Here is a 14,094-nt window from a genome sequence, read left to right as displayed (position 1 = left end):
TCACATCTCCAATCCCTCCAAAAGCCATAGCAGGACATCTCAAACAAAGAGATAATTTGTGAAATTTCAGAGTGCGAACCCTAGGATAAGCCTAAGCAGGGCGGCTTATTAGGTAGAGAGAGTGGCAGGCAGTGGCTGGCCTGAACCAATGGCAGGGAAGAGTAGATGTTCTACCATTGACTACGAGACATCGAGGCAGTTTGTGGATCGGAGAATTCTGTACTCCTTTTACATCACACAAAGTCAGGCCAGTTAGACAAGAAGATTTCATTTTAAATGAGTGGAATGTAAAATTAAAACATATATATTAGGAAGAAAAAGAAAGACTTGTATTTACATAGTGGCTTATCATATCTCATATCATATATCTCACTGAGAAATGTCTCAACGTGTATCACAGGAATTACTTTTGAAGCATAGTCACTATTGTTATGTAGGCAAATGCAGCAGCTAATTTGCACACTGCAAAATTCCACAAGCAACAATGAGGCAAATGACCAGATAAACTGCTTTTTGCGGTGATGGTTCAGGAATAAATGTTGGCCAGGACCCTGAGAGAACTCCCATGCTCTTTTTTGAAACGTGCCATGGAATCGTTAACATCCACCTGATCAGGCAGATGGGACCCCAGTTTAATTTCTTACCTGAAAAATCTCTGACAATGCAACACCCACTGAGTACTGCACTGAAGTGTCAGCTTAGATTACGTGCTCAAGTCCTGCAGTGAGAACTTCTTTACTTAGAACGATAAAGTCTGGAATAATCTACTGGGCCTGGAAGTAGAGATAAAAACATTGAGTATTTACAAAATAGAGCTCGATGGCCGGCTGAGAGAGTTAGTTGGCCGGAAAGGATGATCGTCAATGGCAGAGTTAGGGTACTGGAGGAATTGGCTTTACTGGGAGTACTGGAAGGGTTAGGCTTCAATTGGAGTATTGGGGTACTGGAGGAATAAGTTTCAATGGGAGAGTTAAGCTATTGGAGGGATGGGCTTCAATGGGAGAGTTAGAATATCAGAGATATGGCATCAAATTATGAATTAGGGTACTGGAGGGATGGGCTTTGATGGAAGAGTTAGTGCACTGGAGGGATGGGCTTTGATGGAAGAGTTAGTGCACTGGAGGGATGGGCTTTGATGGAAGAGTTAGTGCACTGGAGGGATGGGCTTTGATGTAAGAGTTAGTGCACTGGAGGGATGGGCTTTGATGGAAGAGTTAGTGCACTGGAGGGATGGGCTTTGATGGAAGAGTTAGTGCACTGGAGGGATGGGCTTTGATGGAAGAGTTAGTGCACTGGAGGGATGGGCTTTGATGGAAGAGTTAGCGCACCAGAGGGATGGGCTTTGATGTAAGAGTTAGCGCACTGGAGGGATGGGCTTTGATGGAAGAGTTAGCACACTGGAGGGATGGGCTTTGATGTAAGAGTTAGCGCACTGGAGGGATGGGCTTTGATGTAAGAGTTAGCGCACCAGAGGGATGGGCTTTGATGTAAGAGTTAGCGCACCGGAGGGATGGGCTTTGATGTAAGAGTTAGCGCACCAGAGGGATGGGCTTTGATGGAAGAGTTAATGCACTGGAGGGATGGGCTTTGATGGAAGAGTTAGTGCACTGGAGGGATGGGCTTTGATGGAAGAGTTAGTGCACTGGAGGGATGGGCTTTGATGTAAGAGTTAATGCACTGGAGGGATGGGCTTTGATGTAAGAGTTAATGCACTGGAGGGATGGGCTTTGATGGAAGAGTTAGTGCACTGGAGGGATGGGCTTTGATGGAAGAGTTAGCGCACTGGAGGGATGGGCTTTGATGTAAGAGTTAGCGCACCAGAGGGATGGGCTTTGATGTAAGAGTTAGCGCACCGGAGGGATGGGCTTTGATGTAAGAGTTAGCGCACCAGAGGGATGGGCTTTGATGGAAGAGTTAATGCACTGGAGGGATGGGCTTTGATGGAAGAGTTAGTGCACTGGAGGGATGGGCTTTGATGGAAGAGTTAGTGCACTGGAGGGATGGGCTTTGATGTAAGAGTTAATGCACTGGAGGGATGGGCTTTGATGTAAGAGTTAATGCACTGGAGGGATGGGCTTTGATGGAAGAGTTAGTGCACTGGAGGGATGGGCTTTGATGGAAGAGTTAATGCACTGGAGGGATGGGCTTTGATGGAAGAGTTAATGCACTGGAGGGATGGGCTTTGATGGAAGAGTTAGTGCACTGGAGGGATGGGCTTTGATGGAAGAGTTAGTGCACTGGAGGGATGGGCTTTGATGGAAGAGTTAGCGCACTGGAGGGATGGGCTTTGATGGAAGAGTTAATGCACTGGAGGGATGGGCTATGATGGAAGAGTTAGTGCACTGGAGGGATGGGCTTTGATGTAAGAGTTAATGCACTGGAGGGATGGGCTTTGATGTAAGAGTTAGTGCACTGGAGGGATGGGCTTTGATGGAAGAGTTAGTGCACTGGAGGGATGGGCTTTGATGGAAGAGTTAGTGCACTGGAGGGATGGGCTTTGATGGAAGAGTTAATGCACTGGAGGGATGGGCTTTGATGGAAGAGTTAGTGCACTGGAGGGATGGGCTTTGATGGAAGAGTTAATGCACTGGAGGGATGGGCTTTGATGGAAGAGTTAGTGCACTGGAGGGATGGGCTTTGATGGAAGAGTTAGCGCACTGGAGGGATGGGCTTTGATGGAAGAGTTAGTGCACTGGAGGGATGGGCTTTGATGTAAGAGTTAGTGCACTGGAGGGATGGGCTTTGATGGAAGAGTTAGCGCACTGGAGGGATGGGCTTTGATGGACCAAATAGCTTTCTCTCGGCCCTAACTTTTCTTATCCTCTTGTTTTTCTTTGACAGGACTTTCCAGATGGAGAAATGGTTTTGGACTGTGCTGTGGAGAGGATTGGAGGTAACTGACTGCCCATTTTCAATTAATGTTAGAGTAGTATTTATAACTTTGGTAAGCAGTGGCCTATTTAAGACATTCCATGTCACTCTAGACCTCACTGCAAGTATCAGCAGATGATGTACATGCTCTACAGGGTTGTCTGCTCGATGGTTCACTAGGTGAATGCATTGTGGTACAAAGCCATACAGGTCAGAAGGTCCCAAGTTTGAACCCTGCTCTGTGCTGTTAGCTGACCTCAGCTGAGGCAGCAGTTGGAGTACTACAGTCGGACTCTTGGCTTTGGGCTCGGCAGAAGATAATCAGGTCCAGGGCCCCTCGTCCTGATCACTGTACAGTGACCTCCGCTGAAAAATGGCTGTGTGTAAATGTCGGGTGAGGACAGGATCGGGCACAGCTGTGATGCTTCCCATGATCAAATTACCTGCTGACACTCATTTCCTAAGCTAACACACAGAGAACGACCGCTTGGATGAGGCAAAAGAGGGAAGCGTAAGCCAAAGAGAGCCAACACCTTCAGGAGAGGAAAATTCCACAAGTGCTGCCCGGACCTCACTGAAGGGGACTTTAGGACAGGAGGGGATTCAAACTGGAGGAAAGAAGCATAAATTTAAAAGATGTCAGAGTATGATTGGCAAGATATTCAAACAGGCTCTCAGTGTTAAATACCTGAGCCAATTAACCTCTTTTCTACTGAAAAATTAGACTGATTACAGTTCACCCATCACCTCTGTGCTCACTGACCTGCATTGTCTCCTGGTCTAGCAACCCCTCGATTTAAATATTTTCACCCTTGTTTTCAAATCCCTCTATGGCCTCGCCCCTCCCTATCTCTATAACCTCCTCCAGCCCTACAACCTTCTGAGATCTCTGCCCTCCTCCAATTCTGGCATCTTGCGCATCCCCGATTTTCATCGCTCCACCATTGGCGGCCATGCCTTCAGCTGTCTAAGCCCCAAGCTGTGGAATTCCCTCCCTAAACCTCTCTGCCTCTCTCTCCTCCTTTAAGACACTCCTTAAAACCTACCCCTTATGTTGCTCGGTATCAAATTTTGTTTGATAATCGCTCCTGTGAAGCACCTTGGGATGTTTTACTACGTTAAAGGTGCTATGTAAATGCAAGTTGTTGTTGTTTAGATAAATTGACTATTCTTCAATGTAAGAGGCCAAGGTGCACTGAAAATTAACACTGCATGGACTCCTCACGTTCACAGATCACATCCAAGGCACTGAAGCAGCAACGGGCAAAGATGAAGATAGCGACTATGAGGAAGCATTGGATGGCCAGATGGACAATGAAAATCAACAGGAGGAAGGCAGTGATCAGTGTGATGAAGAAACAGAACTGGCAGGAAAATGTTAGTCCAGCAACACCATAAGGAAACAAATCCCATTCACAACACACTGAGGGATTGGGGCAGGGGGCGAGGACATGGTTTAAAATCAGTCTCAGCATCTCTGTGTCCCTGCCTCATAAGTGACCCACTGCAGGATCCAGTCCCCAATGCTCCCATATCAATAAGAATTCCCATATTTTCTAGGAAAAATGTGCTTATAGATCCAATTAGGAAAATAAGGAAATGTGGTAATCCATAGGAAAATGAGAGTACGAGGTGGAAGATATCTTGGTGTCCAATCAATAGTCCATTAATAGACTGTAGTGATTTTAAAACTGGAAGTTAAAGGTCTCAAGGATAAATATGGAGCAGAGAGGTTATTCGACATCACCTCCCAAACCCCGCGACCTCGATCACCTGGAAGGACGAGGGCAGCAGTTGCATGGGAACAACACCACTTGCACGTTCCTCACCAAGTCACACACCATCCTGACTTGGAAATATATCTCCGTTCCTTCATTGTTGCTGGATCAAAATCCTGGCACTCCCTACATAACAGCATTGTAGGAGTACCTTCACCACAATGTAGCAGTTCAAGAGGAAGGCCCACCACCACCTTCTCAACTAGAAAGAAAGAAAGACTTGCATTTATATAGTGCCTTTCATGACCTCAGGAAGTCCCAAAGCACTTTACAGCCAATTGAGTACTTTTTTTCAGTGCAGTCCACTGTTGTAATGCAGGAAATGTGGCAGCCAATTTGTGCACAACAAACTCCCACAAACAGCAATGTGATAATGACTAGATAATCTGTTTTTAGTGATGTTGGTTGAGGGATAAATATTGGCCAGGACGCTGGGGAGAACTCCCCTATTCTTCTTCAAAATAGTGCCATGGGATCTTTTACATCCACCTGAGAGGGGCTTCAGTTTTAACATCTCATCTGAAAAACAACACCTCCAATAGTGCTGCACTCCTTCAGTACTGCACTGAAATATCAGCCTGGATTATGTGGTCAAGTCCCTGGAGTGGGACTTGAACCCACAACCTTCTGACTCAAAGGCAAGAGTACTACCACTGAGCCACAGCTGACACCCTAGGGATAGGCAATAAATACTGGCCTTGCTAGTGACACCCATAGCCCTAGAATTCTTTTAAAAATTCGTCCCATCCAGCTCATCCTTTCATAGAAACCTATGATCCATTCGTCACAGTGTCTAACTGCATCACAGGGAAGAATCATACATCACTAAACCAACCCAGCAGGTTAATGAAGTACAGAAGCTTCAATCAGTGTGACTATTAGCTATATATATAACCATCTCATTGTCTCCATACTTCTCTGGGCGCATTTTCATTCTTAAGTGTATCACGGGAACAGTGTCATGTGGGGAACTCACTGTGGTGGGGAATCTTGGATTGGAGCATTCTCAGCAGCAAACACCTTCAACCAAATGTAAAGTAAAACAACATCCTGAAGGGCAAAAGCCTGGAGTCACTGAAGAGGCAATAAGACACTGTGATGGGTGGATCATAAGTTTCTGCAGATGGATGAATTAGATGGGCCAAATGGCCTGCTTGCTCTGTATTTACTCTTGTGATCTTTGTGAATATTAACTAAAAGGAGAATTATGAAGTCAGATTGGGCCTAAAATAGGCCCAATAGATATAAGACAGTGTCTACTCTACAGGGAGAGCCCTCTCCTGATCTACAGGGAGAGTCTTCTCCTGATCTATAGGGAGAGTCTTCTCCTGATCTACAGGGAGAGCCCTCTCCAGATCCATAGGGAGAGCCCTCTCCTGATCTATAGGGAGAGCCCTCCCCTGATCTACAGGGAGAGCCCTCTCCAGATCCATAGGGAGAGCCCTCTCCTGATCTACAGGGAGAGCCCTCTCCTGATCTACAGGGAGAGCCCTCTCCTGATCTACAGGGAGAGCCCTCTCCTGATCTATAGGGAGAGCCCTCCCCTGATCTACAGGGAGAGCCCACTCCAGATCCATAGGGAGAGCCCTCTCCTGATCTACAGGGAGAGCCCTCCCCTGATCTATAGGGAGAGCCCTCCCCTGATCTACAGGGAGAGCCCTCTCCAGATCCATAGGGAGAGCCCTCTCCTGATCTACAGGGAGAGTCTTCTCCTGATCTACAGGGAGAGCCCTTTCCTGATCTATAGGGAGAGTCTTCTCCTGATCTACAGGGAGAGCCCTCTCCAGATCCATAGGGAGAGTCTTCTCCAGATCCATAGGGAGAGTCTTCTCCTGATCTATGGGGAGAGTCTTCTCCTGATCTATAGGGAGAGTCTTCTCCTGATCTATAGGGAGAGTCTTCTCCTGATCTATAGGGAGAGTCTTCTCCTAATCTATAGGGAGAGTCTTCTCCTGATCTATAGGGAGAGTCTTCTCCTGATCTATAGGGAGAGTCTTCTCCTGATCTATAGGGAGAGTCTTCTCCTGATCTACGGGGAGAGTCTTCTCCTGATCTATAGGGAGAGTCTTCTCCTGATCTATAGGGAGAGTCTTCTCCTGATCTACAGGGAGAGTCTTCTCCTGATCTATAGGGAGAGTCTTCTCCTGATCTACGGGGAGAGTCTTCTCCTGATCTATAGGGAGAGTCTTCTCCTGATCTACAGGGAGAGTCTTCTCCTGATCTATAGGGAGAGTCTTCTCCTGATCTACAGGGAGAGTCTTCTCCTGATCTACAGGGAGAGTCTTCTCCTGATCTACAGGGAGAGTCATCTCCTGATCTACAGGGAGAGCCCTCTCCAGATCCATAGGGAGAGTCTTCTCCTGATCTACAGGGAGAGTCTTCTCCTGATCTACAGGGAGAGTCTTCTCCTGATCTACAGGGAGAGCCCTCTCCTGATCTACAGGGAGAGCCCTCTCCTGATCTACAGGGAGAGTCTTCTCCTGATCTATAGGGAGAGCCCTCTCCTGATCTACAGGGAGAGTCTTCTCCTGATCTGCAGGAAAAGCCTTCTCCTGATCTGCAGGAAAAGCCTTCTCCTGATCTGCAGAAATGTATAGCACTTACGATGACTGCGTTTCATTGTGTACCAGCATCTTCATCAATAACTCCTTGTGTCTTTATTATTGTCACAGATCAAGAAGAAGGCATAGATGAAGGTCTTCAAGAAGAGAGGGAAGATGAAGAACAAGGGGAGGAAGGCTCTAACCAATACAATGAAGAAACCAAACTGACAGAAAAAGGTTAGTCCAACAATATTAGAAGGAAATGGATCTTATTCATATCACACTGACACTTGAGGGATCTGGTAGTCACTGGCCTCAGATCTAGGTTAGGGTCCTTTGAGTGATGGCCAAAGCGTGATGATCTTTTGTAGTCTGAAGTCTAGCTAATGCGCAATACAGTCCACAACACAACGCTGCCCTCACAGTTGGGGTGACTATCTTTTGCTCGGTCCAAAATTAGGCATGGGGCAGGATAGGGGCAGGGGTGAGGGTTGTGGCTTGAGATTTGAGGTTTGCTTTGCTGTTAATGAAAATTAATTGAAAACCTTGATCACTAACACCTCCAAGTGATGAGACGTAAGAGGGGATAAAAGCAGATTCTTGGTGCCCGCTTTACATTTTAGAAGTTTTTAGAAAGCTTGCTTGAAAGCCAGAGCTCAGTTTGAGGAGCATTTGGACCAGCTGAGCTATGACAGGTAAGAATCTCAGAAAGTGTTCACATTTCAAGTTGAATTTTTACTATTGTTCTGCCAGGTGATTGACATCACAGCCAGACAAAAAAATGCCACTCAGTGTGGAGCTCAATGGAGCTTAGCATGTGAGACAGTGGAGCACAAGGCAAAAGATCACACATAAACTTCAGGCTAATTAATTTACGCTTCAGTGGACCTTTTCAAATGACCAACAGTTGGGTTTATCCACAGAACATGTAGCACACTCAGGGTAATCTAGTTCTGTGGGGGTTCTTAGCGGGATTTATTACCACTTGTGAGGGTACAGCTTTGCCACTTTTATTGGTATTTGTAATGGAGGGACTGATGAACACAGTTCCTTGGGGGAATCGATGTGGTCAATCTCTTAACAGAACTCATTTGAAGTTTTGATGTCAGGGAAGGTTACATTACAAAATAGATTACTTATAACTCCTCTGTATTGAGTGTAAATCTTAAAACTTTTGGAAGGTAGGAGCTACACCTCACCATTCTGTGAGAGTCCAAAATGTGCCCACAGAGAACCAGCAGTCAGCTCCAAACACAGCTTCCCCTCCTTGCCTGAAACTCTGACCCTTTCATAACAGAGGTTCAAGAGCTTTCTCCCAACACGTTCAACTTGTGTTTCCATAAGCAGACCAAGTCTCCTCTGAACACAGACCTGCACCGTTACGCGTGCTATAATGGGATAACATGCCACAGTCAAACAATCACTCTATAACTATAATACATTGCGCTTGAGACCATATGGGATGACCACCGCATTCTCCTGTCTTGTCTGCTCCGAAAGCCAGTCAATATTACGCTGCCAGACCAGCATATTTCAGGCCAAAACTAATGGTTGGATTTATTTACAAGTAATATAATTATACAGAAGCAGTAAGCTGGCAAGATACTGATGGTACTAACTCAAAAAACAATAAAGATAGAATCAATCCACAAGGGATTACAATACTATTTTCCCCATGGGTCAAGTTGCTAAATTCCCTGAGGTAAGTCACAGATACTGTACTTCTTTCATTAGCTATTGATGAACGTAAGGGTGCAAAATTCCACAGATGTAGTGGTATTTGTGTCAGATTTTCATTGCTTCTCTCTAGCATTCCTGGTTAGTCTAGATTGTTCATTTTGGTGGGAAACTGTGCATTTTAAGATGAGAAACTGAACTGTGGCCCAATATTAAACGGTTATCAGCACACAGAGGCACAAAGACAAAAGTTCAGCCCAGTCCGATGAGCTGGCCACACCTCTTGCCTGTCTTATCTATCTAGACTTTCATTCTCGTCTTTTGACAATTTTTTTCCTGAATGATTTCCTTTCAACCCAACTTGTTTAATGTATAAAATACACAGAAAATGCTGGAAACACTCAGCAGGTCAGGCAGCATCTGTGGAGAGTGAAACTTAGGGTTAACGTTTCAGGTCGATGACCTAAGGTCATCGACCTGAAACGTTAACCCTAAGTATCACTATCCACAGATGCTGCCTGACCTGCTGAGTGTTTTCCAGTGTTTTCTGTTTTCATTTCAGATTTCCAGCATCCGCAGTATTTTGCTTTTGTTATACAATATATCTCTGATCGCAGAATTTCCCAGTGCTTACTGCTGGTGATTTGTCAATAAACCCGCTGGATCTACATTGTGATCATTAATATTGAGTGTGAATTCATCAAACCCCAGAGGGCTTCAGCACTCAGGGTCCCCCATTGACCGTTCAAGATGGAACAAAAACAGATCAACTCTTTGGCAAACCAAAGATACCAAAGGGTCCTTCACATAAAGGGTAGTGGAAATCTGGAACTCTTCCCCCCCTAAAAAAAGCTATCAAAGCTGGGTCAATTGAAAATCTCAAAACTGAGTTTGATAGGTTTTTGTTAGGTAAGGGTATTAAGTGTTATGGAGCCAAGGTGGGTAGATGAAGTTAAGATACACATCAGCCATGGTCTAATTGAACAGGCTCGAGGGGCTGAATGGCCTTCTGTTAATGGCTGAAAGTTGATCCAACTTTGTACTTGAAGCCCTGTGACTGTTTACCAGAATCCGATACGCCAAATGAGTTGATCGCTTTTGAGGACGCGGGTCCCTCTATTTTAAGATATTTTCTCCTCTCCCCTTTTCTTGGATCTCCCCACACACGAACCATCTCCGGCCAAGGGGGCGGGCAGACGCCTAGTCTCCTGCCAACTGCAGCACTGAAAGCAGCTGCTAAAAGTTGTACAAGAGCAGTCCAAGGTGACTCTCTCATCCTACAGCAAAGCACCTGCCCTCCGCACATCACTCCCCTACAGCTGAGATCAGCAACTTGGTGTGTGGAGAATTGCAGATGCAAAGCCACATCCTACCACACTGTAGGCATAGCACACTGCAGCTCCAACCACCCCAGTGCACTGCACCAGCGCATCATTTTTGTAAAGTAACAGTTTAAAACAATATGAAGCTGTGAAATAAGTTTCCCCCTAATAAGTGTCATCTACCTTTGTGATAAGGTCTTTATGAATGTACAGAACCTAACAGAGTGCCTGTCATGAGGCATCTTACATCACCTGGCAGGAGTCCTTCACAAGATATGGATCAGGTACTACCTTATCATTCAGCTCTTGCTATTCATGTGTCACAGTGCTTTGCAATTTAGTACACTGATAATAAATACTGAGAGTATTAAACGGGGCCTGGTAAAATATCTTACAAGGCAAAGTATGAAATTTGTGAATGAAGGAGTTTGCAGCGACATGATTGATGAAATGATGGTGTCGCTGATTCACTGAATGGTTGAGAATACATTACAGTCCCCGCCACTTAAAATGTCCAGATTTAAATCGGGCAGTCGCTTGTATTGGCCAAAAGGCGATATCCATAATCCATTTGCATTTACGTCAATTTCAAAGTTGTCGCTTAAGAGCTCCATTTATTTCGGGCAGAAACGGCTGTGCTTATTCACCACTTCGCACCTTGTTAAGGTGCACTGAACACAAGAACAAACATAAGTAAATAGCACCTCGTTAAAATCCAATGACCTTTTGTGTGCTTAAGCCCTTCTAATCCCTTCAATTTTGTCTGCCTGCTTTTTTCCCTCTGTTGTAGACAGATTTATGCTTCTCCTATGATTTATAGATGCTTCAGGAGGTTGAAATTGAGCTTTTATATAGTAGAGTGCTGTAATAGCACTATCCTGGTTATACCAGCCATTGTGTGTAGTGGGCTAATCACATTTAGACCAACACACCCACCATAAGCAGTGGGAACTGTATGTTCTTATTTCAAATTGAGATGAAGAAAAGCACTTCAAAAGTCTGTGCTGTGGGAAAGTCTTTCTGAGGAGGCTAGTGTGGTCAACTTGGGGCAGAGGTTTTGGAGCAAGCTGTTCCAGGAATCGAGCCTGCCCACTTCCTACTGCGGTGACAATGCTCCTCCGTTCAATTTCCCATTTAGTGGAGTTCTGCATTCTAAGAATGTAGTTTAATTACGAAAACAGCAACATGTGTTCTTAAAGGGACCACAACCCATAAGTGTCATGTTAAGAAGGTGGCGGATCTGTGACAGCATGTGGAATGTTGAGTGAATTAAAGCAGTTTGTGCCTCACTGTGTTGAAATCAAGCCTTCTCTTCTAATTCAATCACTTCCAGGACTTGCAAACCATGGAACTCCTTACTTCCCTCAATCCTTCCTTCCTCCTGCAGTCTCAGATTTTTAAAGCACAATCTTGGCAATACCTAATTACTACTTCCTTGTCCTCTATTCTACTGTTTTCATCCTTGGTGGAGTCCAGCACAATGGACCTTGGAACTGCACCAAGGCTTCCCAATTTTAAAAACACCATTAAAGAACTGAATGTTCCCAATTTGAATGTGAGGTATAGAAAGGATTCCAATGCTGGTAAGAGGTACTCACTGTTTGGAGTGAGGTTCTCCAGACACATTTTGAACATTGGTTGAAAGATGGTTGAGGACAGTCATTAAGAGAATTCATCTGATTATGAATCACTTTCCTGGTCATCATTCACACTTTTCATATTTTTCCTATGTTAGGATTAATTACTGACCCAGTCCATTTTTATCACTTCACTGCAGGGCAATGCTAACAATTGCAGTAGGCTCTTCATTAAACAGTCCCCAAGCACCGTTTAAACCCATTGCTAATATAACTTCTGTGTTACCAGTCTGACTCTCTGCTAGACCACCAGGCTCTAGTGATTGAAAGCAGCTTCACCAGCTCTGAAAACACTCCTATTTCTAACCTTCCATTTTTTTGTCACCTTCTCATTCTTCTGAAAATCCACAGGCTTTTCTTTCTCATACTGTGGGAGAGCATCAGTGGTCCAGCAATGGGAAGTCCATATCATATGGATCTAGCATTGACTCCATCTTTACTGCGGGATCTGGAAAGAATTCCATGGATTATAAAAATATTATTGAACCACCCAATGGAGCATATAACAATGGCAGTGAAGGACCTCCTTCTCCAGCAACTAATCAATCTACGCCATATCTCAGTGATACTAACGTCATCTCATCTATTTTTGTTGAACTGCCGCCAGTGCTCCTTGATAATGTCGTGCCATTAGGCAACATCGCTGAGATTAACGCTGAGAGGGTTGGTGTCTCTCAGATGAGGCAGAGCTCAACTACTGATAAGACTTTCATACCATCTCTTGAGATCTCTGAGGCCCACACCACTGAGTCTTCACCTTCACATTCTGCCAAACCCTTGCACCTGGAAGATGCTAATATTGAAGAGAGTGTAGAGGATGCTGAAAGGGAATCAGAGTCTAGCGTTCTTCCAAAAGAACTTTCTTCAGCGAACGTTGACTTAATCATAGACAAGGAGAAAGATAATGGCAACGTGTCAATGAAGAAACTGAGTCTTTCAGCGACCCAAAGATGCAAACTAACTAGACTTAGTGTAACCTCAGACTCTGACTCAGAAAGTCAGGAGGATGGCACACAGCCCAGTATTCAGTCAGATGACAAAATACCATCTGAAGCTTCAAAAATCCTTCCATTAATACCAGCGACTTCCATTGGTGCAGAATTCGGGGACTCAGGTCAGGAATGGCAGGTACCGGATAACTCCTCACAAGTGCTTAGGACAGGAAACAACAGGAGCAACAAAGAGCAAGAAAGGAAAAGTCAGGTTTATTGGGACTCACCGTGTCCTGACTTAAAGGACAAATCTAGTCCGAATGCAAGTCAGCCCTTACATACCAAGAGTGAATTAGAACTCCCAAAGGTTAAAACTACGGGGGACTTAGAACACGGTGAAAAGCCAGCCGAGAAAGACTTGGCTTCTGAAACATCAAATAAATCAAAATCTAAGCTTTCCCCTTTCTCCAAAGTGCTTTCTCGTATATCAAAAAGAGGGAAGAAAAATAAAGAACATGTGAACTCTGCTCCTCGTCTGCCAAAAGCAGAGATACCAGCAATCCAGGTATCTCCTGCGCCCCAGAAGGAAGGTAAGGATTCTCGTGGCCTGTAGTATTTGTTTTTTTCATTTTCTTGAAATAAGGAGTCACAACAGAGAACAGAGGGGACGGACTGGTCTGGGAGCTCTGTGCAGTTACATGGTAAATGGGTTCATGAGGAATGTGTTCTTTTTGAACAGGTTCATGACTTCACAAGAACCACTGACCAGAGGAAATCTTCATGGGTATACTTCTGATGTTAGTCCACATAGCAAGCAGAGCAATGCTCCCCTTTACCATCCAGTAATAGTAACCCTTGAGATTGAATTTCTGTTTGTTATGTATTCAAAGGCCAATGCTATTGTGCCTACATCGATCTCAGAATGAGACTTCCCTTCTCTATGGATAGGAGGTGAGAATAAGCCACTGAAAAGAAAACAGTGCTCCTCATTTGCCCATTTTAAAGCTACGCAGGCTTTTCATACGTGGATGGAGATCAGGAAGTGGCCTGTTCGTGTGGTCATGATCTTCACTCAGGTTTCTGGTTGTGCACTTTGCAGGAACCCAGGGGTGTGTCTTACTAAAGTTGATCCCCGCTGTGAATGTTCAGCTAGCTTCAAAATAGCCCACAGAGGCAAAGCACGTGACTCAGTATCTCGGCTCTGAGAGCTGGGACTCAGGGGGCCGGGACTCAGGAACCCGGGACTCAGGGGGCTGGGACTCAGGAACCCAGGACTCATGAACCCAGGACTCATGAACCCGGGACTCATGAACCCGGGACTCAGGGGGCTGGGA

At 45.1% G+C, this 14,094-nt stretch overlaps 2 protein-coding genes across 5 annotated transcripts in view; one reads left to right on the top strand and one right to left on the bottom strand.

The window, feature by feature from the left end:
• LOC137344377 (F-actin-monooxygenase mical1-like) overlaps positions 1-14,094 on the top strand; it is a 130,208-nt gene that overhangs the window by 81,671 nt on the left and 34,443 nt on the right. For 3 of the 4 annotated variants that reach the window (XM_068007273.1, XM_068007271.1, XM_068007272.1), the window contains 5 exons: positions 2,842-2,893; positions 4,105-4,248; positions 7,322-7,429; positions 10,387-10,475; positions 12,180-13,350. In XM_068007273.1, coding sequence (XP_067863374.1) covers positions 2,842-2,893; positions 4,105-4,248; positions 7,322-7,429; positions 10,387-10,475; positions 12,180-13,350 — 1,564 coding nt within the window. The remainder of the gene's footprint in view (positions 1-2,841; positions 2,894-4,104; positions 4,249-7,321; positions 7,430-10,386; positions 10,476-12,179; positions 13,351-14,094) is intronic. The other variant, XM_068007274.1, reaches the window with a different exon arrangement.
• Positions 1-14,094, bottom strand: part of rpl10a (ribosomal protein L10a) — a 142,407-nt gene that overhangs the window by 126,166 nt on the left and 2,147 nt on the right. The window lies entirely within an intron of this gene.

This window comes from Heptranchias perlo, chromosome 27 (genome assembly GCF_035084215.1).
Source record: "Heptranchias perlo isolate sHepPer1 chromosome 27, sHepPer1.hap1, whole genome shotgun sequence".
In the NCBI taxonomy this organism is placed as follows: Eukaryota; Metazoa; Chordata; class Chondrichthyes; order Hexanchiformes; family Hexanchidae; genus Heptranchias; species Heptranchias perlo.
The sequence above is the reverse complement of the archived record's forward strand: the minus strand, read 5'-3'. Positions and strand labels throughout refer to the sequence as shown.